Genomic DNA, 27,183 nt, shown 5'->3' with positions numbered 1-27,183 from the left:
TTAAATAAAAAAAAAAAACAAAACCAAAAAGATGCACACCCCCATCCCCCTTTGTCCTTATCAGTCCCAGGATTTCATTCCATTGACTTTGGCTCCTCCCTACATAAAAGTGCACCCACAGAATTTAAAACTGGGGAAAGCTGTATACATTCAGATTAGAATATCAAATGTTATCAGGAAGTGGTATGAAGGCTTTGTTTCTAGCTTCTCAAAAATACAGAAATTTAAAAAGTGCTATCAGCTTGCACTATTCCCAGAGCTGTATTGGGCACTGAATAGGGACTGAAAGAAAGAAGCCTTTTGCAAGATTTTTCTTACCATTTGCTTTCTGCCAGTACTCCTCTCAGTCTTCGTAAATACTTGCCTGCAAACAGAAGGTTACTGCAAATGGAGAGGCATCAGATCTTCTAATTTCTGTAGCAACAAGAACAGCTTCTGAATTATCTTTGTAGGGTGTTCCTGGTGAATATTAACTACCCTGTATCCTGCAGGACACTCAAACCCAATAAAGCTCCATATTAGGATTATAGATTGTTAATCAGAAGTGGTAGGTGTATACACTGCGTGGCATTGTATTGGGAAATAAAAGTTTTTAGCTGTTAAAAAGGTAGATATAATTTATTGATACAGCTGCTTCTGTATCTCTTAGCGTGAATGTAGATTACTTAATGAATTAGTTTTAGTACAGTTACAAGATGATGGTTATAATAAGACGTTTCCATCAAAGCCTATGAAGAACCAATAAAACATTAATTTCTGTTCTCATGTACATGCTTCTTATGCAATCAATATCTACTGCAGTATAAATTGTAATTTATTTTACAATTTAACTCTTTACTTTTCATTTCCGTGGAGAAGTTGAAGCTGTTGCTTTGCTGCTTGGACGCTTGTCAGCGGTGCATACTTGGCATATGTGAGTACCAGTCCAGTCGATGAGCAAACTACAGCATTAGGAGTCTTGCTTTGATACTGATATTGACACTTGCTGGAATGAATTGCCCCACCTTGCGTTGTAAAACAGCGGAAAACATCAAATCTCTTGATATCCAGTGTTGTGCCTTAACTATAGGGAAAGTTTCTCTTTCTATCAAAACTAGAGTTTATATTATTGAAGGTGTATTTTAATTCATGTCAGCTTCTTCCTTGGTGAAATTGCTGTTCATCATTAATATTTGGGCCTTGGTCGTATTTTTTGTACCCCAATACATAATTCCGTTCTTGATGGCTGAGGAACTGTGAATTTCCCAAACTACTATAGAAATTAAATGGCTCAGATATCTTTCCTTATGCTAACCTCTGAGCTAACACAAAGCTATCTCATCACAATAACGTGCATAGACAGCAGCATTTCAGAAACTGAAACTCCTCCAACATTCACGTGGTAAGCAGAATGATGGTGATAAACCACAGACATTGTTTCTTATCTCACCTCATCACTATTCTGTCTGCTTCAGTTCTGTTAATTTTGCATTCCAGCCACAGACCATTTCAAGCTTTTCATATTTTGTCTGTCTTTGCAGGAGTTCCTAAAATAACCACTAAAAAGTTATATTTTTTTCCTTAATATTACCTATAGGGAATAAACAAGACTAGGTTTTCTCATGGCATGACAAGAAGTTATTCTCTCCAGGTATATCAAATAACATGACATGAATACTTTTCCCACTATTAGTATGTTTCAGAATGGATAAGTTGAAGTCTTGGATTCAAATGTGAGCAAAGGCAATGTGAATAAGCAGTGTTCAATGCAATGTACCCAGGCAGTGTAGATACTGGGAACTTCTGTTTAGCCTAGGTCACTTGCTGGAAACCCCTAAAGCAAATTCTGTCATTCAGAATATAATTTTCTTATCTCCACAGCTGTTGTGCCCTATGATGTGTTCTACTTTATGGCTCTTCATTCAAAATGGGGCTGCGAATCAGTTATGTGAGAATCTCTCACCGAGTTATCTATTGTATATATACCCTGTAATTAGGCCAACATATACAGAGCCCTACCAACTTCAGCTTCACTGATGCTGCTCATGACTATGCAGTTTTAGTGTCAGGACAACTGATTGCACAATTTAACATGGCAGGTACACTATAAAAGCTTTTACTACTAGATTTGAGACCTGGTTTGAGGAATACTCAAGGAAATATCTGTGTAAGAAAGCGCAGAATGGAGTTCCAATAGCACAGTCACAGCTAATCTGTTTCTGTGGGAGAGGCAGCGGTGAGTTCGCTCACACAGAGTTCTGCAGTCAGGGAATGGTAGTCAGAGCCAAACTTGTTTTGGAAGTGATTTATAAGAGCGGTTCGTGAACACCTGTGGCTTTGCTGCTATCTCTTAATTACTTGCTCAAATGAGGAACTGCATACAAAGCCATTCTAGGATCAGATCTGCTTATCAACAGATGATGCTTAGAAAAGAGGAGGGTTGGTCATTAGGTATCTGGTACGAAAGACTGAGTATCACAATCACAAGTTTATGTTCATTCTCTTCGGGTGCTTTGTCGTGCCATGTGTACTTCTGTCCTCTCCTTTCTTAGTTATTGTTACTTGGGACAACCCTTACCTGCATCTATGAAGAAGAGAAATCTTTCAGAGACAAAGCACAAGGCAAAAAAACCAACCCTCCCAAATAAACAAACAAAACCCCCCTTGTACATGCTTTAGTTGATGCTCAAAACCAGCAAGCAATCTCTAAATCTCCAGTGTGCGATGAGCACTTCTCATGGAGCAGATATCTAGGTCCCCAAGATTGCCAGGACGAAAGCCCCTGTGTTGTCTCCTGTGTGATTTCATATTGTTACTCTCTGAAAATGGAGCTGTTGGCCAGCAGCAGTCCTTGTAACGCTAGTAGGTGCTTCTAAGGTGAATGCTAGTCATGATTTCATTGCTGGTAGTTTATATCTTATGGTAACAGGACACAACAATACAATCCTAGAGTTGGGCCCATCTGTCCTATTCCTGCCCTGTTCTTGTAGCTAGATTGGGAACATACTTTTCTACTCTAACATTTAAAGCTTTCTACCTTACCAACTTTGCCAATGCAGTACTGCTTATTGCTCTTTCTCTGATCTTAGCAACTTCCAGATGTCATTGCTGCTTGATTTCATGCTGCTGAATGCCAGGGAATGGTAGATACTGGAAGCAGCGTATGAAACAATACGATGAGGTGCTAAACAATACCCTGCTGTTAATTATGGGAGGTGAAGACCATGATGGAAGCACAGGTCAAAGCCTCTCTGAGGATACTTATGCAGTGTTTGATTCATTCACTACCAGTGCATGGTTTCCTTAAAAACATGATTAGTCCATATTATCACAAAAGTATTGTGTACTTGTACCTTGATCAGTCTGTGATGTGGTGCTTGCATAGAAATTATCTTAAAGGGCTACATGCTGTTAAATGGTAATGAAGTTAATGTGACCGGGAAGTGCTTGTGTCCTCAGAAAAGAACAACATTTTTATTTAGCGTAGTGTTGTAGGTGGTAATGTTGGGGTGTCCAAAGCAACCTTGGGCACTTGGGCACCTGTTCCTCACTGAGGTTTTTAATGGAATTAGGGCTCCTGTTTCCCTTAGGTTGCTTTGAAAATCACAGTTAAAGCCTCTTGAAGTTAATGGAAGTCCTTTTATGCCTTAAATATATGTTATCAGGCTGAAGTGTTCAAAATCTTGCTTGTTAAACTGTTAAAAATGTTAGATGAATATGTAAACCTGCAGAAAGTGTAAGGCCAAAAAGCTAATACTAAAATTTCATGTACTAATATGAAGTTGCTCTAAGTTGCCCACCTGCTACCAGGGAATGTTATATGATTGAGCTTTTATTTTCGACCATAATAGAAAATGTCTAGAAACCAGTTTTCTTTATCCAAGGACTGCATTCATTTCTAATAACATCTAGTCATTTAAACAAGCTTCTGCTGGCTTATGAATAGTAATAGACTGTACTTTTGGTTAGGATGAAGGAAGATAAATCAGTAAGTGTCAGGGAGCTTAGAAACCAGTATGTCCTCATGATTGTTTAATAGAGTACAAAGGGAATTGCCTTCAAGCTAGTGAAATCTTGTATCCAGTCGCCCATTGGTGATGCTTCAAAAAAATAAAAGAATTGTTCTCTTATGAGTCTCGGCATAAAAATTTAATTAGCAGCTGAGCTTTTTCTGAAGATAAAAAAAAGTGATTTCTTTTTATATAGTCACTTTCCCTAAACTGTTTACTTTGTATTACTGTATTGTTCACACAGACAAGATCTATTTTTTTTTTCCTCCAGTAGTGATTTTGAAATTATTTTACCCACTTTCAGCAATTTTTTTTTCATTATGTTTCAGCATATTTGAACACTGTTCTTGGAAGACATTCAGAACACAAGTCAGAGGAAGAAATGGATATGTAACCAGATTTAATATGTAGTGGATACAAAACTGCTGTTAATAAATAATAATTATAATAATTTTTGCTGTCATTGATAGATTTGCTGAAATGAATCTTTCTTTAGAAGAGTTCAAAGATAGTGAGTATATACTAATCAGAAAATCAGTCCTCAATTAGAATCATATACTATTTATGTTATTTATTATAGTTTTGTCTCTTTAGCGCATGTGTTATTTTGCTTTTAAAGGAATTAAATTTTATGACTTAGCACATATTTGTAGTGTCATAGTATGATATTGGTGAGAACTATGAATGTGATTTTTCTTTAATTTCTCAGATGTAAACAACTATAATCGTAGTTTTCTTACATAACAAGGAGACAGGAACAAAAGAACAAGAGCCCCAAACCTTTAACTCTGTTGGCATTTGCTCATAATGTCAAATGTCTTAATGCCAAATTAATTAAATCTCTGGTCTAATGTAACACATTTTCCAAAAGTGCACTGGTGCACTGATATACTGTGATGACCTTGAAGCATAAATGTTTGTGTATTGTTTGTTTTTTGCAGTTAGTAGAAATGCTTCAAGGCCTAGATATGTCAAAGAACATGTCTCTGCTTCAAGGCATTCCTTGGCACATCCATCAGTCCCAGTGCTTTGAGAACTGCCTCAAAACCATCATCAGACCAGCAGATACCTGAGGGATTATGTCAGAAAAGATGTGACTGGCTGAAAGATGTAGTCATTGAAACTCAGATGGCTTCTTTAATTTCTTGTATGCCCAGACATGCATGTGCTTACCTGTTTGTTTATGTTTAGATGAGAGCAGTGAAGTACCTCCTGGCCACAGATCCTGTATTACATCTTCATAACAAATGTTAAGTCCTGGGCAGTATAGCTGTGGACTTTGCTATTCAGCTCTCCCAGGTGACACGTGTTGGATGTCATACCCAGGCCTGTGACTTTACCTGGCAACAGAACCCTTTCAACCAGCAGTTACTTGCTTCTGGCTGCCGTCAATATCTTTAAAGACTGAAAGTAAAAATAATATACTTTAGGACTCTCAGTTGAAATTTGGAAACAAAGTTGCTTGCATTGTCTAGAAATCAACCTTTATTTTTCTAGTTGAAGACAAAAATTTTAAAATTAATTTTTCATATATGAGGTGGTTTGTTTCCTGGAAATGGTCGTCTTTAGAAATGTTTCCCTCTTTCATGTCTTGGACAAGCCATTGTTTTTTAAACTTGAAAAAGATTTAAGTTTTCATTTTGAAAACACTGAACCAAAGTGTTTTGACACTTCTGAAATTCACCTTGCACCTTCTTTGGAGAGCAGGGTCGGACTCTAGATTTGAAGAAGCTGAGTATAATGGTAATATTGCCCTTGCAATACTAGACTCCTTAAGCTTCCAGAAGAATCTAGTTGTCCATGTAGATCAGTAAGGGAAACATGACTATCAATACAAGTGACAAGACTGTGTTTGACTTGTTTGGTCCTCAGATTTTGTTGTTTTCCAGTAGGAAAAAGAGGTCGGTTAGCCTCTTTGGAGCAGACAGAGAGTTTGGTACCTTCTGTCTAGCGGGAGTCTGAGTGTGCTCAGGTAAAGGGGGTCAGTAGTAGTGAGTGCTGGGGACGTGGGAGACTGTAGCTAATGCAGACGTTGTAGACTACAGTGAGAAAACAAAGAACAGCTGGTCAATCCTCAGAAGGGATAAAAAGGATTTCCTAAGACCCAGAAGACTGGATAAGGCTTGCTGTTGTTTAGGAAATTGCTGACTTGGCTAGATTTGAGGACTTACCTTCACAGGGTGGAGTTGCATACGCATGGTTTAATTTTACTCTGATTTACAAATTGCTTTGAGCTTTTTCTGTTTACAAAGTCAATTGTTGTAGCTGTTAGTTGTATAAAACCTGGTTTTGGAGGGGTTTAAAGCCCTTGGCTTTGGGACACTTACAATAAAAAAAGCTTTGGGCCACTACACCTCTGTGTTCTGGCTCCATGGGCTTATTGGGTAAGACCAACCTGCATAAAACTGGTCCCTGGGTCTTCTCTCAGCGGCCATTCTTTCAGTCCTGGTACACCAGCCCTGAAATGAGTAATGTAAGGTAAAGGCAAAACTTCCCAGGAAGTATGATATGACTTCAAAGCTAAGAAGAGTTAAAGGACAGTGAAGGACTTTGTGGAAAAAGGGGTATGGTTTAAATGAAGAGAGACAATTTATGTAGTCCTGAAAAGCTTTTGAAACTTCCAACTACAGTCGAAGATCACAATTCCTGCTTTCTCTTTCAGTGCTGGACAAAAGATACCTGCACAAATAATTTACTTTCTATATAACAATGTAACCTCAACAATTTATTTTGATGCTCTTCATTTCAAAATAACATAATTACAAAACCGTGGGGGGGGTTTGTTTGTTTGTTTGTTAAGAGAGCTAAACGACATCAGAATGAAATTAAAACAGTCATTTTGGTAGAATGAGACATTTCTGGTAGAGCTAGATTCTTCTTAAACTTGACAGACAAATCAAAATACTGGGAATATGAAAAAAGAAACAACACGTTTCTATGAGCCGATCCTGTTTTAGGAATTAGTCTCTTTTGGAGATATTCTCTAAAGTTACCTGTTCTTCCTATCAGCAGAAGGAATCGTCTGGGCTGCTTCTTTCTCCCTGCTTTGTGATCCTGCAAATACAGCTGTCATACTTCAAAGTCTGGATCTTGACGTTTTGAAAGACACATTTTGTATTTGATATCTGCTATATAATTTCTTCAGTGTAAAACATCTGCTACATGTGATTTTTCTGATCCCACAATATTCTTTGCACACTTTTCCCGCAAAAAAATAAAATGACAATTTATTCTCCACAGTAAAATGTATGGAACTTTTATAAAGTTGTAGAATATAGACTTTAAAAAATCATTTTCCTAAGTGTATATTTATGAAGGTTGTATTACTAAAAAACAGTGAGGTAGGATAGCAATGTATTATAAGGATAATTCATGCATGTTATACCATAATTAACTTTGGGGGAAGTTCTAAATCAGCAGGACTCTTCTGGGGTTTTTGGTCATCATTTCAAATTGTGAAAAAAATATATCTTTAATTGTTATTTTCAGTTTTACAGAATTTTTGGATCCGTTCCAGCGGGTTATCCAGCCAGAAGAGATCTGGCTATATAAAAATCCTTTGGTGCAATCAGACAACATACCTACGCGTCTTATGTTTGTAAGTACTAAAGGTTTATTGGTCATTTGATGGCTGTGAACTAAGTACACTTTCATTTAATAAGCAGAAGGAAACCTTTCAGAAGTATAGGATGTTCCTTTTATTCTAATAACAAGTGTTTTCAAAACCAGGAATGTCCAAAATGGCAAAATGTAGGAAATCATGGGGAGTTTCTAAAAAACAGCATTACCAGGTGACTGAATTTAGGAATGTTGATTTTACAGTTTAAGATTTAAGCTTTAAGTTAAGAGGGATGCTAGAGAAATGACTAGAGAAGCTTTTTGAATTAGCTGGTTGGGTGACCTGACAAAACCTTGCCATGCTCTTATTAGGTTAAGTGCTTACATTTTGAAATCTGATTTGTTTTAGGCGTGTTAGGCACTGAGATATTTGCCTCCAAATACTTTTTTGTGGGACTTTTTGTTTGTTTGTTTTTTCATGTAGACAGAACCTTTGTTTCAGCTTCTGCCAACGATCCTGAAGTCATTGGGAGTGCACTTAATTTATCATAGAGCTGCTCTGCTGTCACCGTTCTTTTGGCTCTCCCCAGCGCAACTCATGTTGGCATGCAGACTGGCAGGCTGATTTTTATAGTTTGGTTATCAAAATTCATTGTTTTGATAATCTTCACTAGCAATGATTAACAATCACAATAATCTACACCTATAACTACAAGAGTACAGTAAGACAGACCACTACAGAAATGCTAAGAAATTATGGGTATAGTTCAGGTTATTAAAACAAGTAGGCCAGTCTTCGCAAAAGCTTCATCAGTTGAAGTGGAGATTTTGCAGGAATGGGCATGGCAGATGAGGTCAAATCCTAGTACCCTTACGTCAAAGCACCTTTTCCTGTTGTCTTCAGTGAAGCCAGGGTTTTACTTTTCAGATTAAGAGCTTGAATTCAGACTAAGTGCAAATCAGCTATGTCATTTGTCTTCAATATTTTTTTTTTTAAAGGCTTAGGCCTTCAGTTAGGGAAACTTTTTAACTGAGTAAGGGAAAACTTGGGAGTACTTTCTATTTACAAGGTGACAATATATCCCAGCCTTCTAAGACAGAGGCTGAAGGCCTGGTTTTAAATTCACCAACGTATTGTTTATATTGCATTAAGAAGAAGCTCTATTAAGTACTTTTTCAGCCTGGATGGGTGAAAATGTGTTTTTCCTGGAATGGAAGACAGCTGTGTAAAAACAAAAAAACCCAAACATTACATTGTTGTGCTAGGAAAGACTCTTGAGTTTAATTCTGCCATTTTTCCTTATGCTGAGCATTACCTTGCCTACATGGTTCTTCTGATCTGCGTTTGTAACTGAAGAGTTCAAGGACCAATAGTGAATCATTGTACATGGGTTTGCTGCAGTGGTGGAACTATTTTTGAAACCGGTTGGGATAATCATTAATCCTTCCTCTGTTCTTCAGGCAGTAGCCACTGGGAAGCACAATTCTAGGATATAAGTGTAGTACATTTCCCTGTTAAGTGTAGTACATTTCCCTGTTAACCACTTCCCACAGAACCAGCTTTATGCAGGTGGAACTTCCAGGCAGGTCCGAGTCAGGGACGTTTGTACAGTCTGCGTTCTCTTTCTGGCTCAGACCATGACATCTCAGTAACTCAATGAACAGCTTCTTAAATTAAGAAACGTAGGTAACTTCTAAATGTTTTTTCTTATTTCTTTAATTAAAAAGAAGAAAAATCCAACTCTAGCAATCATCATAAGCTTTCATTATGTAAAGAATTTCTTGCCACTCATGTTGTACTCTGATATTGAAACCTATGGCTATGGCTTACCAGAAAGCAATCTCTGAGACTTTATGAACTGCTGGATTATTTTGTATGCCGAGAGCTTTGAATTCAAGAGAAATGTTGTGAATACTCCAAATCCAGATTCAAACTAGACGAAGCTGACCTCTGCATTGGTAGCAAGCAAGCCACAAAGGACTGAGCCTTGTTCTGTGTCTCTGTCAGTGGATATTCCTTGTCTTGTAAAGTGTAAGGTACTGTCAACTTCTCTTGAATGCATGGAAGTATGTGGGAGTCCCTGTAACTTTAGCATATCTCTGGCTTGCCAGGATGAATAATGAATGAGAGATATTTTGTCCATGTTTCACAAAAGCAAAGCAATGTTGGAATATTTCAAAGTTGAAAAAGAAAACATTACTGAGATGCATCGGAGGAGAGTATTGCTCATTAGACTGTTGCCAAATCTGTTATGGATATGAGCCACACAAAATTTTTTTGCAAAATAAAGAAAAAGGAGTCTTTAGCAAGCCAAACTTTCTTTATACGTGCATTTTGCTGCAGAATAAAAAACACCTTCCAGCTAATGCTTTTGTGTAAGGAACAGCAATGTACTGCAAACATGAATAGTTCTTCATCTCTCTCAAAAATCCATGTGCTTGTGAAATATGAGGAAATCTGCAGTTATACCAGATTTCTGAAGATTGATTGTGAAGTGGTTTGGAACAAGCTGCCACTTGAATTCTATTCTTTGTTGATATTTTCAGCTGTTCCTGCTTGTTCAAAAGATTTCTAACTCCATTAAACCACCACTATAAGCCTGTCAGCCTGGCTGTATTTCTACATGTTCTTCAACAATGGAATGCAGATATCTTTCTTCTTTTCTTTCCTGGTGGCAATCCCTACTTTTTAGAATGAAACTAATAATTCTAGGTTTTGCTTTAACCATTTTTATTTCACTCTTTGTCTCTGAAAGCACAAATTAAATTATTGCTGAGGACAGAGAGAAGTGAATGTTTCTGGAGCAGTAACATGGCACTGGCATCCTAACTTAAAACTCCCTTCTGTCTACAGTGTGTGTGAGATTCAAGTGGAAATGGTGCATCTTCTTGCACAAAACCTGATGCCTGCCTTTCTAAATGTTAAAAAGGGGAGCAGAGTCCAGACTGTGTTTTAATCTGCATGGCTCACTGAGATAATATTTTGCAGATGCAGGTGAGGGGGATCTCCTCCAAGATACACTACCAAAATAATAAATACAGTGCATTTTCATGTTGTTCCCTACGCGCATATTCTAAAAGCATAAAATGAGGACTGAGATTAATCTCTATTATAAAAAGAAGAGAGTTACACATCTTTTGTTATAACATTTCTGTCCTGAATCAGTGTCTCTGTTTCTTATTTCAGTGGGGCTGTTTAAGAAGTAAGGTACTGTTCAGCCTCAGTAAAGATACCATAATCTTACTTAAGCCCTGGTGCCCCTTGTGCCATATACAGCTTAATTTTTGCCTTGTTTAAAAACCCAGTCATTTTCACTTTTCTTCAAGAGAATAAAGGCTTTTGAAAGACCTTGGATTTGTTTTTGAACAAATATGATTGTGACGAGGTTTGTAGATTCCAGAAAGGAATTGGTTAACTTAGACCGGAACCAGCAAGAAGCATAAATGGACTACCTTGCCTACAAGTTGCCTTTTACCTCTGCAATTGAAGGTCTGAGACAGAAGGGATGATGGAAGGACCAGTTGGGAACAAAATCATAGTTTCCATGGCAAGCTATTAATGAAAAACTCCCTGGTATTGTGCTTGGGAGAAACTGATATGTCTCTTTGGAGAAAGACAATAAATACCTGCTCTGGGAGGCCCGACTGCAGTGTACAGCCACTGCACGAAGTAGGATGCTTTTTGGATAACTGGCACATTTACAGTGAATCATCAACCATAGTCCAAATTGCTCTATGATAATGGAGATGCTGTTCATGGAAATTGAGTGTGTGCATTGATGTGCAGATGCCATTTCAGGTTCCTTGTAGGAGGAATCCTGTCCTACAGCACTGATGATAAAAGAATATGGTTCTGCTTAACTAAGGAGTATACTTGTAGATGTTCAGGTGATGTTTTTCTCTTTTTGAACAAAATCAAGCAGTTGGCTTCACATCCAAACACTTGTAAATGGAAGAATCATAAGGACATGACCTTCTCAATGCATTAAAGAATGACAGTTAAAAAGAAAACAAAAAGTAAAATAAAGAGCATTTTAAAATGTCAGAAAGTTGGTGCTGGAGTCTGTTATGTTGAATAGGGTCTTACTGAGAGCACAGCCTGGACTGGCTGCCTTCTGGAGCAATGCTTAGTGTGGAAAAAATGTACAAGATCTGTATGGATCAGTGTATGTATGAATTTTGTGGACTTTATAGACTGTTGCTTTTTCTTTTATGAAGCTGACATTTTAAATGCAGCTCCAGACAATTACAAATCAATTACAACTCACAGTTACATTACAATTTTAATGTATTTGTTGCCCTGTAGTTGCAAAGACAAATCATCCCACTTTGCCTAAGGTCAGGAGTTTGATAAACATCACTCAGCCTTCCAGTTTAAATGGAGCTAACTGGAACTAATTATTAATCAGCTGGACTGAAAAGGAATTGATACTCTCACATATGATATTTGTTATCTCTTACAGGCAATTTCATTCCTGACACCACTAGCAGTCATTTTTGTGGTGAAAATAATCCGGCGAACAGACAAGACTGAAATTAAAGAGGCTTTCTTAGGTAATGTATGTCATACTTCAAGATGGAAAATGCATGATAGCTCTCAGAGATTGATTCCAGTTGTAGTCTAAGCCTTGAAGAAAACCTGTCTCCGTTACAGTCTGTTACGGTAGTTTTCAGTGCAGTTATAGTTGCAAGCCATTCACAAAAGCCTTTGTTTTTATGTATGTTTCTAAATGTACAAATTCTGTGCCTTAATTCCACAGTCTAGCTAGCAAGGGACAGAATTTGATCAGCAAAGTCAAGACCATTTGAGAGACTGTTCAGATGCGTATTTTTCTGTCACAGCCAATCTATTACTTACCTCTTATTTACACTTGCAGCTATTCTAAATTAATGGTTTGACTGGAAAGTCCTGTGAGACTCAGCTGCTTAGTGTAGGAAATTACTCCTCTCATTGTTTTCTCTGACCTTCCCCTGGAGTTTACTGTTCCCCATTGCAAAAATCCATGCTTATGGCTCAGACTTTCTATTCACAAGCTGATGTTTCATCTTAAACTGCCAGTGGAGTTGGATGTGCACTTAATCCTGGACTGTGAACTGCTATGGCTGTGTTATGGGTGAGGTGTAATTACAGTTGTAGGCAGCAACTTCAAGCAGAGAGGCAGGTGGACTATGGGGATGGTAAGTCTTAAGCTGTTGCAGCTCATTCTGTCTGCGCCTGTTTTTTGAAATCTTTTAGTGATATACGCCCAGATCCTTCTTACATAGATATTGCCAGGGACCAAAATTGACTGAAGCACTTTCACTGGCAGAGGATACTTTGAAGCACTAAGAACTGCAAATGTTTTTGTTGGCAGTATGTTTGAAATATGCCAGATTCTCGAATTCTGTTTTACTGGCTAATATACACTTTAATTTATTGGCCCTTAGATTGTAAGGTCAAACTGATACTAAGCCTTGCCTTAGCTAGATAGGATGTAAATGGCACTATGTATCTGCCTTTGAAAATTTTTTTTAGACAAGGCTGGGTTCCCATAGCTTGTTCTTTTTCCAGTTGCTCTAGCACAAGTGTGAAGAGATCCTAGTTTTGTTTTGGCTGCTGCCAGTCAGTTGTAGTAAGTTCTGAAATGTCTTACAGTGATATTTTACTGGCAAGTCCATTCAGTAGAAATAACTGATTCATAAAATGCATACAGTCACAGTGCTGAGTTTCACCTTCTGTTGTTTAAGAAGGAAAGGAGGTTTGGATTAGTTTCTCCATCACTTATTCTCACCTTTTTGTTCTAAAGAGACATTCATTTTTTCTGCTGTTCTTGCCTTCTGTTATGATTCCTTCTGTAAAGTCCAGGAGAAAACTTGCCAGCTTCCCCAGTGTTCTCCTTGCTATGCAGACTTAAAGGAAACCACAGCCTTGATGTTCTGTTCTGCAGGGTATCCCTGTTCAGTATGTGCCAATAAGTGTGGAACTTCTTGTGGCTTAATTATGTTCAAGTGCACGGTACGTAAATATGATTCAGTATGTTAATGTGTCTGGTGACACACCCCAGGGAAGTGGTTGAGTCGCCATCCCTGGCGGTATTTAAAGGACGTTTGGATGAGGTGCTTAGAGACATGGTGTAGTGGTGGTTTTGGCAGTGTTAGGTTTATGGTTGGACTCGATGATCTTAAAGGTCTTTTCCAACCTATATGATTCTGTGATTCTGTGATGTGAAGCTGATGTGAAGATTCATTAACTGTGGTGGGGCTTTGCTGATTTGCTGACATCTGGCACATAATGTTCATAATGAATGATCAGGAAGTCCCCCAAAAGGTGAATTTCTTTAGACACCATACGTAGAAGAGATCAAAGCTTAAAAGGATGTGAAACTGCTTTGCCCCTCATATAGCTATTAATATAAAGAAGGTGGTTCAGTGCATCTAGGGTAAGGAGTAGTTAGCTTCCCAATGTAGGTTCCCTTAATCCTTCCCCTGAAAGTGCCTACCTCTCTCTACCGACTAGATTATATGACTTTTGGTAGGCAGGATGAATCTTTCCTACAGGGAACAAAATGAGAGCAAATGCAATTTGTTTATCAGCTTACATTCACGCTGTCATTTGATACTTGGATTGCCATCGTAAGGAATATTGCAACAGTGAAAGCATGGCTCAGTCAGGTATGCAATGAAGAGTCAAGACAAAGCTCAATGAAAAGAATAAACTTTACCACATGTCTTAGAAAGCAGATATCTCTACATCTCCCATTTTTTTAAAAGGAGAATGTAGTGCTCTGACACTGCTGGTCATATACGTTTGACTTTGTGGAAAATTTCAGTTCACCATGCAATCACCATAAATAACTAAGAGAAAACAATTGAGAGGAAAAAGAGAGCATGGGATTGAGTGGTCACTGTGAACATAAGTGTTGAAAGTAGAAGGCTTTTTTGCACAACATCAGGATCTCTAGGATTGACTTGTTCCTTTATTTTTGCTGGAAGCTATTGCTATAGTCTGAGAAAACCCTTGTTTTTGCTTTGATGGAGGACCTCCTTTTTTTTTTTTTTAACTTAAAGAAAAATAGATCCTATAACACACACATTTTTATGATCTATAATATCCTCAGGCAAAGATTTTATGGAGACGGGATGAGTGCTGCTGAAGTACAGCCTCTGGGGCAGCAGTCCAATGAGAAAATAGCTTGTGTAGCTGTCATAATCAAAAGTTATATTACTGTAACTGTTCTGCTGGAAATCAGAGATTTGCCTGATAGGTTTTTTTTTTTCTGATGGGAAATAAAATTCAGTGCCTCTTGTGCTGTAACAGGGAGCTCTGGTGTGGACTGCAACATTAAATCAAATTTAATCAAAAAGGAGTGTATGCACTGGATCCAAGTGCCACTGAAATCAAGGCAGAGATCTCCACAGGCTTGGGATGAGGTTCTTCAGAAAGTCTAGGGACTCAGCATGCAAGTACAAATAAATAAGATGATTCTGTCGTACCTAGTATGACAGTTCCTCTTTATTACTCCAGTTTTATTGGCAAAATTGGTTAATCCTGGGAGCAAAGGTAAGGGGAAAATGTCAAGATTTTTAGTCAAAACATCCACATCCTTTTGAAAGAAAACTAAAAGAATCGTCCAGTACTAATTTTAGTGAAAAGGCAATTCTTTAGCCTGAAAGTGGACTGTTTAATGGGGTCATACATATACATATACATATACATATATATACATACATAAACGCACACCCATGTAGGTGTATATATACATCTTATGTATAGGTCTAGACAGGAATTCTCCTTGACCCAAAGAGTGTAAGATTTTCATCTAGTAAATTACAAAACTAATAAACACAGTACTTGATTCTCTAATAATTGTTTCCATCTGATGATTTATGCCTGTGCAAATGGCATGATATGAAAACTGGCTTTGCATAAGAAAATATGCGTTTCTCAAGAGTAAAAGCAGAACAAAGTCAGTCGTGATTATTATCATGTTCTTGGGTCTGTCCTTAGTCTGGGTAACAAGAAAAACAATGGGCTGCAAAGATCATTCAGTTTTCAGTCCAGTAAAGGTTTCAGTCTGTAAATCAAATGCTATAATAGTGCAATTTGTAGCTTGGTATTTAGGTTATTATTGTTCTGTTTGTTCATTCTGTTTTGTAGCTGTTTCCTTGGCACTAGCTCTGAATGGCGTCTGCACAAATACTATTAAATTAATAGTGGGAAGGTAAGTCTTGTCATGTAATAAATGATGGCTTTAACTGTTAAGAGAAATGAAGACAGAGTTGACAAATACAATACATCTTAATAAAAAGATAGCTGCTGCTCCAAAGCATGTTGAATTAGAACAGGCCCCCGTGAAGCTGTCCCTTCCCTGGTGCAGGTGTTGTACAACTTCATTATGTGACATCCAACTGTGATAGGAATCTGTGCCCTTGTGTTTTGTTATTTGTTTGACCGGTTGGCGGATCCAGACAAACGAGGAGTTTGAAAGGAAAGGTGTGAGCTGAAATCAGTTCATTAACTTGGCAACACAGATGGGAAGAGTCACAGCATGTGGGAGTTTAGATGCCAGTGCCATTAGTCTGATTAATTAGGAATCAATCGAGTCTCTCTATAACCCAGTGCCTGTATTTTGTGTGAAGCATATTACTGAATGGTATTTCCAGGTAACATCAGGATCCATGGCAGAACAAACCTTGGAGCTAAGCAGTAAGTGGACTCCTAGGTAGGCCATTTTTTAGGGAGCATAAATTTGAATGAAGGGCTCAGAAAGATACTAGCAAACAAAACGCTCTGGAAAATAATATTTTTTTAGGTATTTTTTGGCTCTTTATCAAAATTTTGAATAATTTCAGCTGAAAAATATATATTTGACTTGAATTCATACACTATTTAATAGAGTCACATGCTGCATTTGTTGTTCACCTGTTTTGCAGCATTGAGGAAGCAGTAGTTGTGCTCAGTTTCTGACGAACCCTCTCTGCTATAGTACTGATGCCCTGGCAATAACGGTACTTGGCACTTTTCTTTCAAGAGTGCTTTTGAAATATAATTACGAATGTCTGCACCATCTTCTTCAGACAGACATGAGCTCATTTTGCCTGCACTCCAAGCCAACTAGTTGCTCTGTCAGCTTGTCTCTGAATCTGTGGTCATTCGCCTTGCTTCTCTACGTGGTTTATTATCTCAGGATCACTACGACACCAGTCAAACCTACGTGCTATCATTCAGCTCAGTGCAGGGTCAAAAGAAACTCCGAGGTTTGTTCAATGCAGTTAGAGTCAGCATCGAGGCTGGTGTTAGAATTTGGTGGTTGTTTTGGTGCCAGTCTTGTAGCCTAAGTTGTAGCCCTGTTCTCAGCTAGATGTGTTGGCAAGACTTGTGCAGCTTTGTGGGGTTGCTATGCTACTTTGCTCTGTCACTGGAAGTGCTGTGCAAGATTGATTGCTGTAGGCAAGAGTAGCCCTGCATGTTCGTTTTCACAGACAACTCCCACTTCCATGCTGCACTGGAAGCTTCCCCGAGAGCCTGCCTGTAAAAAAAAAAGTGACCTTGACTTGATTATTCAAGGAAAATGAAGCATTTCTGTTGCTGTGTTAAGGCAGGAGGGAATGAACTCTGTATGTAATAAGTAGTAAATGTAATAATCACTTTGAGGTTTATTTGTTACTACAGCTTTTATATTTTTAATATCCATGGTGTTTTTTGTAGACCGCGTCCCGATTTCTTTTACCGCTGCTTTCCAGATGGAGTAATGAACTCTGAAATGCACTGCACAGGTGATCCAGATCTGGTGTCTGAAGGCAGAAAAAGCTTTCCGAGTATCCACTCTTCCTGTAAGTTCATTTAAATGCAGTGTCTTTTTTGTAAAAAGCTGTCCTACCTGTGTTTTGGAATTGCTCTTTTTTTGTTAGATCATTACCCTGATTTTTGCTGGAGAGGCCTGCACTTCTGTCTTAGGTCACCACTGCCAGAAATTTCCTTCTGGAAATAAAGTTGTGAGCCTGTGACCCTTCCTTATCTTGAGAACCACCTGACTTCGCTGAGCCAGAGCAGGACTATCAGAAGAGTGAAGCAATATTCAAGATTAAAGAAAACAGTGTGGTTCTGAGGGGGTGACTGTTCCCTAATGCAGACCTCTGTATGCAACCTTTGTCTATATAGTAAATATTTTTTTATATTCCATTGAAATATGTAATGTGACAGGTCATGTTTGGCCTGCATAGTTTTGACAAGATTTAGTTAATATCTTTCAAATAGTAGATCTATTAAACCAAAGTTCAAGTCACAAAGAAACTTCAACTGCTTTTATCTTTAAGATTTCATTTGAAAAAAAAAAATCCATTACTAAGGTGCTTTTCTTTATGCAAAGTTGTATGCTTGAAGGTGGAGGGGGTAGAAAGGAATACACAGAAATCATGTTGCATTATTTTGGTGCTATTCATCCTAATGAACTGGGTACAAAGTCAGGTTCAAGAAGTCCCTATAGCACTAGAAGCTATCATAATGTGCCAGTAGAAGGATGATTATTTTATTCCCTGTTTCCTTACGCTTTTGACAGTATCCACTGCTGGCTGTGGCTAAAGAAGGGATCCTTGTCTGTGTGGGCCTTTTTTCTGAGGGGTTCTTAGACTTCCACGTTCAGATGTCTTCTGCCACTGGACTGCTTTGCCTGGGCACAGGCAGGAGTAAATGGTAGCTCTGTTCCCAGCTCGGGCAAGCAGAGGAGAATAGGTAGAGTGTCCTGACTTTTCTGTCAGCGTGACAGCACAGAGGTAGCATGGAACGGGGGAACAGGTCTGTCAATAGTATCTTATTTAGAGGAGCAGGTGGGCGGGAAGCAGAGGTAAATTGGGCACAGTTTGGAGTTTCTGTGGTTTCTTGTCTGCTCCTGGGACAGCACAGTCACTTGTCACTCCATTTGGCTTTGAGGTGGTCCTCGATCTAGGTCTGATGGTTTGATCAGTTACTCCTAGCTAATGCTGTATCCCGACAGATATTTAGGTGGCTTTATGAAAACTCGTATGTCTGATTTAACTAGTTGTATTAACTCAGGTGTTTACAAAGATTCCTTTCTCTGTCTTGAGGAGCTGACTTCTAGAGAGTTTTATGTCAGGTGCCTAATAAAAATTATTTTAATCTGTAAAATAACTTGATTACTGTGAGCTTTTTTGGTTTTTTTGGCCAGTACTGTTTGTTGCCTTGTGCTGTTCTGAGAACTGCCAATTGAGTACCAGTAAGTCGTATCTCTGGAATTTGTTTTTCTGATTTTTTTTAAAGTAATAACTTCAAATTGTCTAATTGTGCAGAATTATATATTGCAAAGAAGTTGGGTAATGAGATGAATGAAATTCTGAGCTGATCTTTCTCCCTTTTTCTGGAGTCCCAGAAACAGATAAGGGAGTAGCAGATGTTTGTGAATATGTTATAAAGTTTATAGTCCTAAACAATAAACCACCTTAGCTGTCTCAAATTTTATTTGTAAGTTTTGATTACATTAAAGAGACAATAGCAGAATATATCGTATGCTGTTTAGAACAAATGGTATTTATTCCTATTTGTAGTCTGTCTTCAGATCTGGTTGTCACACTTAATTGCAATCCTTTTGGTTAAGTATTTCGTCAATGTATAACAACAAAGGCTTAAAATAAGTACACGCGTACACTGATGTACTAGAATTTACAGATGAGCTCTCAGCAAGTGTTATAGTTGGTCACTTCCCTTTACAAAAATGCAACGGTTTACTCCAGGGCTGCAAAGTGTGAGCTGCAGAAGACACCCAATGTGCTTTTCTTTTTCACAGACTAGAAACACTGTATGTGTAGCATGCTCTGCTTAGCTCTGGCACGCATCCTAGTTCTCTTCCCGAGACTGCTTGTCACACAGCAAAGTGCTTTGTCCCTGTGCCAGTGGGGCAACCACAGAATGCATACTGGGGTTTTACTTTTAACTGGTGTTGGTTCTATAAGCACTGACTTGTGTTACTGCAGCTCACGCAAAATTCAACTAGAGCAGAATGATGGAGCAGCGTATTGTTGTGGTTTAGCCCCAGCTGGGAACTAAGACGGGAACTATGGCAAGCACAGAAGCCTGCTGATTAATAGCTAAACAGCAATAACAGCTATAAATTCTATCTGGCACATTCCAGTCAAATCTGTCATTATCTCAAACCCTTCGAGCCCCACATTGGGCGCCAAAAAGGACTGTCGTGGTTTAGCCCCAGCTGGGAACTAAGCACCACGCAGCTGCTCGCTCACTCCCCCTCGGTGGGATGGGGGAGAGAATTGGAAAAGCAAAAGTAAGAAAACTCGTGGGTTGAGATAAAGACAGTTTAATAGGGAAAGCAAAAGCCGCGCATGCAAGCAAAGCAAGGAATTCATTCCCTCCTTCCCATGGGCAGGCAGGTGTTCAGCCATCTCCAGGAAAGCAGGGCTCCATCACGCGTAACGGTGACTTGGGAAGACAAACGCCATCACTCCGAATGTCCCCCCCTTCCTTCTTCTTCCCCAGCTTTATACGCTGAGCATGACATCATGTGGTGTGGAATAGCCCTTTGGGCAGTTGGGGTCAACTCTCCTGGCTGTGCCCCCTCCCAACTTCTTCTGCACCCAGCAGAGCACGGGAAGCTGAAAAGTCCTTGACCAGTGCAGCAACAACTAAAACATCTCTGTATTATCAAATCCAAAACATAGCCCCATACCAGCCCCTATAAAGAAAATTAACTCTGTCTCAGCTGAAACCAGGACAGTATTTAGATCAAAATTATGAGACCAGCTTTCTCCATCACTGACTAATATAATATTAGCATGTGGCTAAGTTGACTATATTTCCCACTACAAAGCCTTTTATTACAATGTGGTAAGACTGAAAAGATATTATATATGTGGTAATTTTTATCTGTTGGTAAGTGCATGCTAGAGTGAGGCAATTCTGCAGCTGCTTGAAGAACTTAGCTGTTTGAAGCCAGATGTTATAATATCTAAGTCTCTGGCAAGACTGTGTGTTTTGAAGCCTTGAAATCCATACATATTTTAGTCTCATAATGGAAAAGGAAACCATTTTAATTTTATAATCTTACAGTGCTAACCTCTTCTCCTTCTTTGTAGCAAAATTATTTACATAACCAGGATTGTCAGCATTATTTTATCAAGATTAGTTTATAGTTGTGATAATAAATTTATTTTCTTGCTGTTACTTCATCCCCCACTAGAATGAAGAGTGAAAAGCAAAAACTATTCTGGGAAACACAACATTATACAACCTTCCTGGACCTGTGAAACAATGAGGATGTTAAGGATATAATAATTCACGTTTGGAAATTTTGCTATAATTTTACATTTTCAGTATTTTGTTTTGTATAATGTATGAACTATACCTCCTCTGCCTCCCACTCCCTGTGAAAAACTATTCTCTTATCTCAGTTTTAAAAAGCTGTCCTTCCTGTCTTCTTAACATGTAGGTAATTGCAAACTTTCCTTCCATAAACTCAGTCCAAGATTTTTTCTTGGCTCCCTTCTCCCTTTCTTCAGCGTAAGATTGCTACTAGGTAAAATGAAGGAGTTCCATTCTTCAGATTTCTGTCATCCTTTCTCTGTTTGTTGTGGAATTCGTGAAGCAGCACCAAAAAAAGGTTTTGTGTTTCTGTTACTGTTTGTGGTTTGTTTGTGTTTTTTTTTTTTCTATTTTCATGGCTGCAGAAATGTAAGTGGGGAGGATGAGAATTGACATAAACTATAGTACCTCTCTTGGAATGATAGTTTCAAGTAGCCCACTACAGTTTGTTATTTTCTACTTCATTTGAACACATGAAGAAAATAAATCACAAGTAAAAGCTGCCAGGCAGCTCATAAAGAGAGGTTAGAAGCTTCAGTCAAGAGCCATTTTCAGCTTCAAAATAGCTTTTCTTAGAGTATTCCTTGGACAGGCTGTCAATCAAAAGCTTTGTTATACCAGGATCTAAAACTTCATCCATGCAAAATGAGGCCTTTAACAAGAAAGTCGGTGGTGCTGTGAACGTTGTGCTACAAGAATGTAGTGCAGGGATGTGTAACGAGAGTGATGGTACTGACACTCCCAGATGGCCTGACTTGACCTTGCGTACTCAATAAAAATGTTGTAAACTACCTGTCCTCCACTTTGAGAGTCAACTAGTGCCCTGAAGGAGAGTGCGTTCTCCTTATTAGAGCACAGATGATTTTCATGGCTTAAATTACCATGTCTTTCATCTCCCTGTGCCAAGGAGTGCACGTAATACAAGTAAGAAAAATGTATGGAGCACAAACGGTTTTGTAAAGCCGAAGAGTGACTTGCAGATGGATGCAAACTATAGTTGCCTGAACCTCTGAAGAGGTGGAAACTGAGGGATACTACAAAAGATAAGAAAACAACTATCAAGGAAAGCGTGTTTTAGAAGCACAAATTTATAGAAATCCAAGTCTTGTTCCAATTGTTGTCTGAATTAATTTCCCTAAGCTTTTAGCTGTGAAGATTTTGGCTAAAAATATCAATCCAGATCATCTTTTCAAGTTGGTGATACTAAGTTTTGGGTACAGAGCTCTAAATCAGAGAGAGAAAGACCTGACCCATGGCGTTTTTAGCTGAGTCTTTGACCCAGAATTCATCTGTATAAGTGAGGGTAGGCCACCAACAGCAAGCAAAAAAGTGCTGCAGAAGTATTATGTGTTTATGTTAATATAGTTTAATGAGCGAGTCTTGACCCGTTGCCCAAACCGGGTCAACTTCCTGATTAGATCTGACCTGAAATGTTTGCTTACGTTCATATGTTACTTACCAGAGCAGTTAGTAGATAAACACAGTAAAGGAACCAGACACACTGAGCTGGCAGTCAGAAATGTCGCTGTACTGCATCCACCCACAGAACGGTCCTGTGTTCCCCTGTCTGGTTATGAATGTTGGGAGCTGTGATGGGAGGGAGGGTTGAGGGGAGCGTAGCATAGCGATCTCAGAGTGTGGGGCTCTTACTGTCATGACCTGCCTTCTCTTTCACATTTGTTAACTGTTTATTCGGTAGTCATAAGAAAATATTATTATTTTTTATTATTAAACTGCTGAAGAAATGTCCGAGGCCATATCGTGTACAGAGAAAGGGTGTGCCCAGAGACCTATTTCATATCTCAGCTCAACAAGCAATAGACCATTCTGATGTAAATATAGCTTTGCAACAGCAGCAAAACCTATAGTATTGTATTCTGATCTGCTTTCCAGGTAAATGATTTGTGAATGGATTATCTCCTGAAGCTTTCTTAGAAAAAAGTAGCAACTCTGCAATACAGACTTGCTTCAAATGTTCAGTAAAATAGGTTGTTTAGGTTAAAAAAAAAAAAATTCCTAGACAGTCAGATATCTTATATGCTGACATGACTGTAGTAATGAAGTCCTTGTACAAGCAAGTGTGGGTAAATAATAGTAACACAACACATTTTATTTAGAAATACGAAAAATCCTGTGTGAATGACATGCCAAATTCTTGACCCTGTTTGCTTTCTTAGAGGAAGTGATTAATTCATCATGATATAACTCCCTTTAGGGTCTTATTCCACTCAAAACATATGGAAGCAGATTGCAGTTCCCAGAGTTTTGGCCTCAGCTTTATTTAGTGACTATTTTTAAATGTGTTAATTCTGAATTGCTCAGAACTGTTTAAACTGTGTTTTTCAGCTAAGGGATTGCTGCCATAGATTTGAGGGTGTTGCATAAAACTGGTTTTGATAACTTTGTGCTGAAGAAAAAAAGAAAGGCTTGGTGAAAGTTTAATTTAACCTCCTTGTTAACCTCCTTGGAGCCTGTACTGCTTTCTATCGGTAGTCAGTGGCAGATCAAGGCCATGATTGTCATGAATACCCATATATGCAGCTTGAAATGGATGGGTCTGCTACCATTAAATGAATAATCACTTGCTAGTCTGGTTTGTATCAGCTTCTAGTTTGATTCATAGAATTGTTAGGTTGAGGGTACCTCTGGAAATCATCAAAGCAGGGTCAGCGAGAGTAGGCTCCTCAGCACTGTGTCCCGTTGAGTTTTGCATGTCGTGGTTTAACCCCAGCCAGCAACTGAGCCCCACCCAGCCGCTCGCTCACTCCCCCGCAGTGGAATCGGGGGGAGAGAATCAGAAGAGTAAAAGTGAAAAAACTCGTGGGTTGAGATAAAGACAGTTTAATAAGTAAAGCAAAAGCTGTGCATGCAAGCAAAGCAAGGAATTCATTCACCACTTCCCATGGGCAGGCAGGTGTTCAGCCATCTCCAGGAAAGCAGGGCTCCAGCACGCGTAACGGTGACTTGGGAAGACAAACGCCATCACTCTGAACGTCCTCCCTTCCTTCTTCTTCCCCAGCTTTATATACTGAGCATGACGCCATATGGTGTGGAATAGCCCTTTGGTCAGTTGGGGTCAGCTGTCCCAGCCGTGTCCCCTCCCAGCTTCTTCTGCACCTGGCAGAGCATGGGGAGCTGAAAAGTCCTTGACCAGTGCAGCAACAACTAAAACATCTCTGTATTATCAACGCTGTTTCCAGCACAAATCCAAAACGTAGCCCCATACCAGCCACTATAAAGAAAATTAACTCTTTCTCAGCTGAAACCAGGACAATGGAGATTCCACAACCTCTCTCATAGGGAAACCCATGTTTTTTCTGTCACAGTGAGAATATTTTTTCTTATGTTTAAATGCAATTTCCTGTACTTCAGTTTGTGCCCATTGTCTCTTCTCCTTTTACTGGGTACTGCTGAGAAGAGTCTGGCTTTACTTCCCCTAGAACAGGACTTTGCACTTCCCTGTGTTGAACTTCAGGAGATTCGTGTTGGCCATTGAGCTCAGATAGAAAGGTCCAAATTGATGCTAGTGGATTTCACATCAACTGACTGAAAGACAAACTTGATAAAAACTAAAATCAGTTGAATAACCCAGTGGCTGCAGGGATAATTAAACTTAAAATTTCATGTTGGGTTGGCTAGATTAATGGGAATAAAATCAATTAAAAAAAATAACATTTTCTGTGTAAAAGTGCTGTACTAGCAGTAGAAGAAATAAAATACTTATGTGATTTTATTTTTGTAGCTGCAATTTAGTTACTTAAATTAGTTTGAAAAGTTGACTTTTGGCTAAATTGTGCCATTGATTTTTTTTTTTTTTTAATAGAAATCTTTATTGATTCCAGAGGTTCCTTTTTGCAAGGAAAAATCAAGGTTTGAAGAAATTACTTTGTGGTAACATCTCAATTTGATTTGTACAGCTTCCAGAGTGAATGTTAACATAGTGCTGTACAAGAGCTCTCATTTCTTGTGTGTAGTTTTTTTTTTTTTCTTCTTTGTATTCTATTGGCTGAAAGAGAGTTGAGCAATTACTGTTGAATACAGCTGAAGAAATCAGAGAATTTCATCAGAAATCTGAAATGAAGCATGTCATCAGAGTATTTAGTTGTAGGGACAATAACAGCTACTGTTATGTCATAGGTTTTTTAATTATCTCCTTGATGAATGAAGGGGTCTCAACATGTTTGAGAGAATAATGGCCTTTTAGAAGTGAAGAAGAAAATTATTTTCTCTGCCTTGCAAGCTATAGTTTACACTTACCTCACAGTCTTCATAGACAAGATGGCAAATTATTGGTAAACACTCAACTTTTATGTATTGGTTGACCCCATTTTTATAAAGAATTCCTGTTTGTAAAAGAAACAGTTCCTTTCACTGTATATTTTTAATAATTTGCACTTTTAATACAAATAAGACCTAGGTAGTAATATGCCACTATTAATGTAACTAACATTAGCAGTGGCCAGATTTGCCAGGTTGTAACCTGTTGTAACATCACGCAGAATGATTTTTCACAGTTTCGTTATTCAGGATGAGCCTTTGCAGGTATGAACTCATTGCAAATCAAGGTAAACATCCGTTTCCAACACAGGGTATAATCTTGCTCTGATCAAAATCAATGCCAGAACTGAACTGCCTGGAGAATTCTAATCTATTAATAGTCATCATTACTACATCAAAGAAGTAATCAGCAAACAGGTTAATGGGAGCAGTGACCAAGGAATTAGGATCTTAATAGCTACTGTGCACTTTAATATAGCTTTAAGAAAACATTGCCAGTGGAGCATGTTACACATTATAGTTTCTGTTTATATTAAAAATAGGATATGCACATTATAAGACTACTGGATATGAGATCATCTGTGCTTATTTGTTGGGAGAAAGAACAGCGTCTCCAAGAAAGGAAATACAAAGAGCAGTAGGAAAAAGTAATTGGTTACCCTTTTCTGCTGGCATAATAAATGAGATTACATCTTCAGACCAGTCCTGAATAGTAATTTCCTACTTTAAGTAGCCAGATTCCATTATGAATGACAGCAGTAATTGCTCAATCTGTTGTAACAAGCTTAAGAATATATAAGAAAAATTCTTCTGCAGAGGTCCCCCAGCCCTGTCTTCAAATGAGGAGAGAGGAATCCCAACTGACTTTTTTCACCACATTACCATTTCTTCCTTTGTGAGCATGGTCAGCCCCCACATCCTTACAGATATTAGGAATATGCATGCCTTTCCCTCCAGCATTGACATATTTCCCAGAAGTGGAGTTCTTGTGTTAGCTGCTTGAGACTGCTCTTTGGTAAGGCTGGAATAAATATTGGAAAGCTAATATAATTTGCATTTGATGATTATCATTGAATGCAGGTGGCAGTAGGGGAAATGACCATGTGCATCACCAACCTCATGCCTTACAGAGCATGCCATCTTGTCCAGGAATGGCAGTATTCCCAACTTCAGAGGCAGTACTCAGGAGATAGTTCCCTTATCCAGAATAGAGAAAGTGAATGCTGAAGGTCTGTGCTCCAACCTTTTTCTAAGAAGAATCAACAGTTAATTTCCACAAGCTCTCAAGAGTTTGAGTATAAACTGGCTCAGGTGCCAGTTTATCAAGCAGTTATAATGCGTATTATTGGGATAAACAAGGTGGCTGTTTACCCACCTATTTTCTTTATGAAAAGATATAGCCACGCATGTATGCTATTCATCTTTGTCAATGCTTACCACTTATCTGTCTCAGAATATACCAGATCTTAAGGTGAAAGGACATGTCCTTATCTTGCCATCCGTTTCTCTGCAAACAGTAGGCTTGCTTCCAAGCCATGTAAGGGCTCTCTGCTTCTCACCAGCACCCAGCCTTTTTCATTAAAATGACTAAAAGAACTGAAGCATGAGGTGTTATATCGCTCTGCTATCTAGACCTTCTTGAAGAAAAGCTGAAAGTAATGTGATTCTTCATGGTAACATCTTATTTAGCAATACCAACGACTGCACGAAAAATCAGAAATTGTACCAGATAAGCCTGTTGCTTTCTTGATCTCAGGACTGTGATTTGCTGACTTGCAGTCCACTGTAATTTGTGATCCACATAGGATACCAAAGAGGTGTGTAGGTGTATGTGGGAGGGCTTTTTATTTGTTTTTGCTTTTCCTAATCTGGAGACAGCTCATGAGTACTCAAGAGTAGAGTGAGACTTCAGAGGACAGTAAGCAAGAACATGGAATCCTCTTGAATCCTGGGTCATTAATGAGGAACAGAATGAATTCCTCTGTGTGTCAGCATGGTTCTTCCTCAAGTGCTGGGGAGCTGAAGTTAAAAAGTGAGCTGGAAGTATGA

General features: G+C 38.6%; 1 protein-coding gene across 2 annotated transcripts in view; it reads left to right on the top strand.

The window, feature by feature from the left end:
* PLPP4 (phospholipid phosphatase 4) overlaps window positions 1-27,183 on the top strand; it is a 62,439-nt gene that overhangs the window by 12,622 nt on the left and 22,634 nt on the right. For both annotated transcript variants that reach the window (XM_075504432.1, XM_075504431.1), the window contains exons 2-5: window positions 7,479-7,587; window positions 12,011-12,101; window positions 15,685-15,748; window positions 17,236-17,360. In XM_075504432.1, the coding sequence (XP_075360547.1) occupies window positions 7,479-7,587; window positions 12,011-12,101; window positions 15,685-15,748; window positions 17,236-17,360 (389 nt within the window). The remainder of the gene's footprint in view (window positions 1-7,478; window positions 7,588-12,010; window positions 12,102-15,684; window positions 15,749-17,235; window positions 17,361-27,183) is intronic.

The sequence above is a fragment of the Mycteria americana genome, chromosome 6, assembly GCF_035582795.1.
Source record: "Mycteria americana isolate JAX WOST 10 ecotype Jacksonville Zoo and Gardens chromosome 6, USCA_MyAme_1.0, whole genome shotgun sequence".
Classification (NCBI taxonomy): domain Eukaryota; kingdom Metazoa; phylum Chordata; class Aves; order Ciconiiformes; family Ciconiidae; genus Mycteria; species Mycteria americana.
The sequence above is the reverse complement of the archived record's forward strand: the minus strand, read 5'-3'. Positions and strand labels throughout refer to the sequence as shown.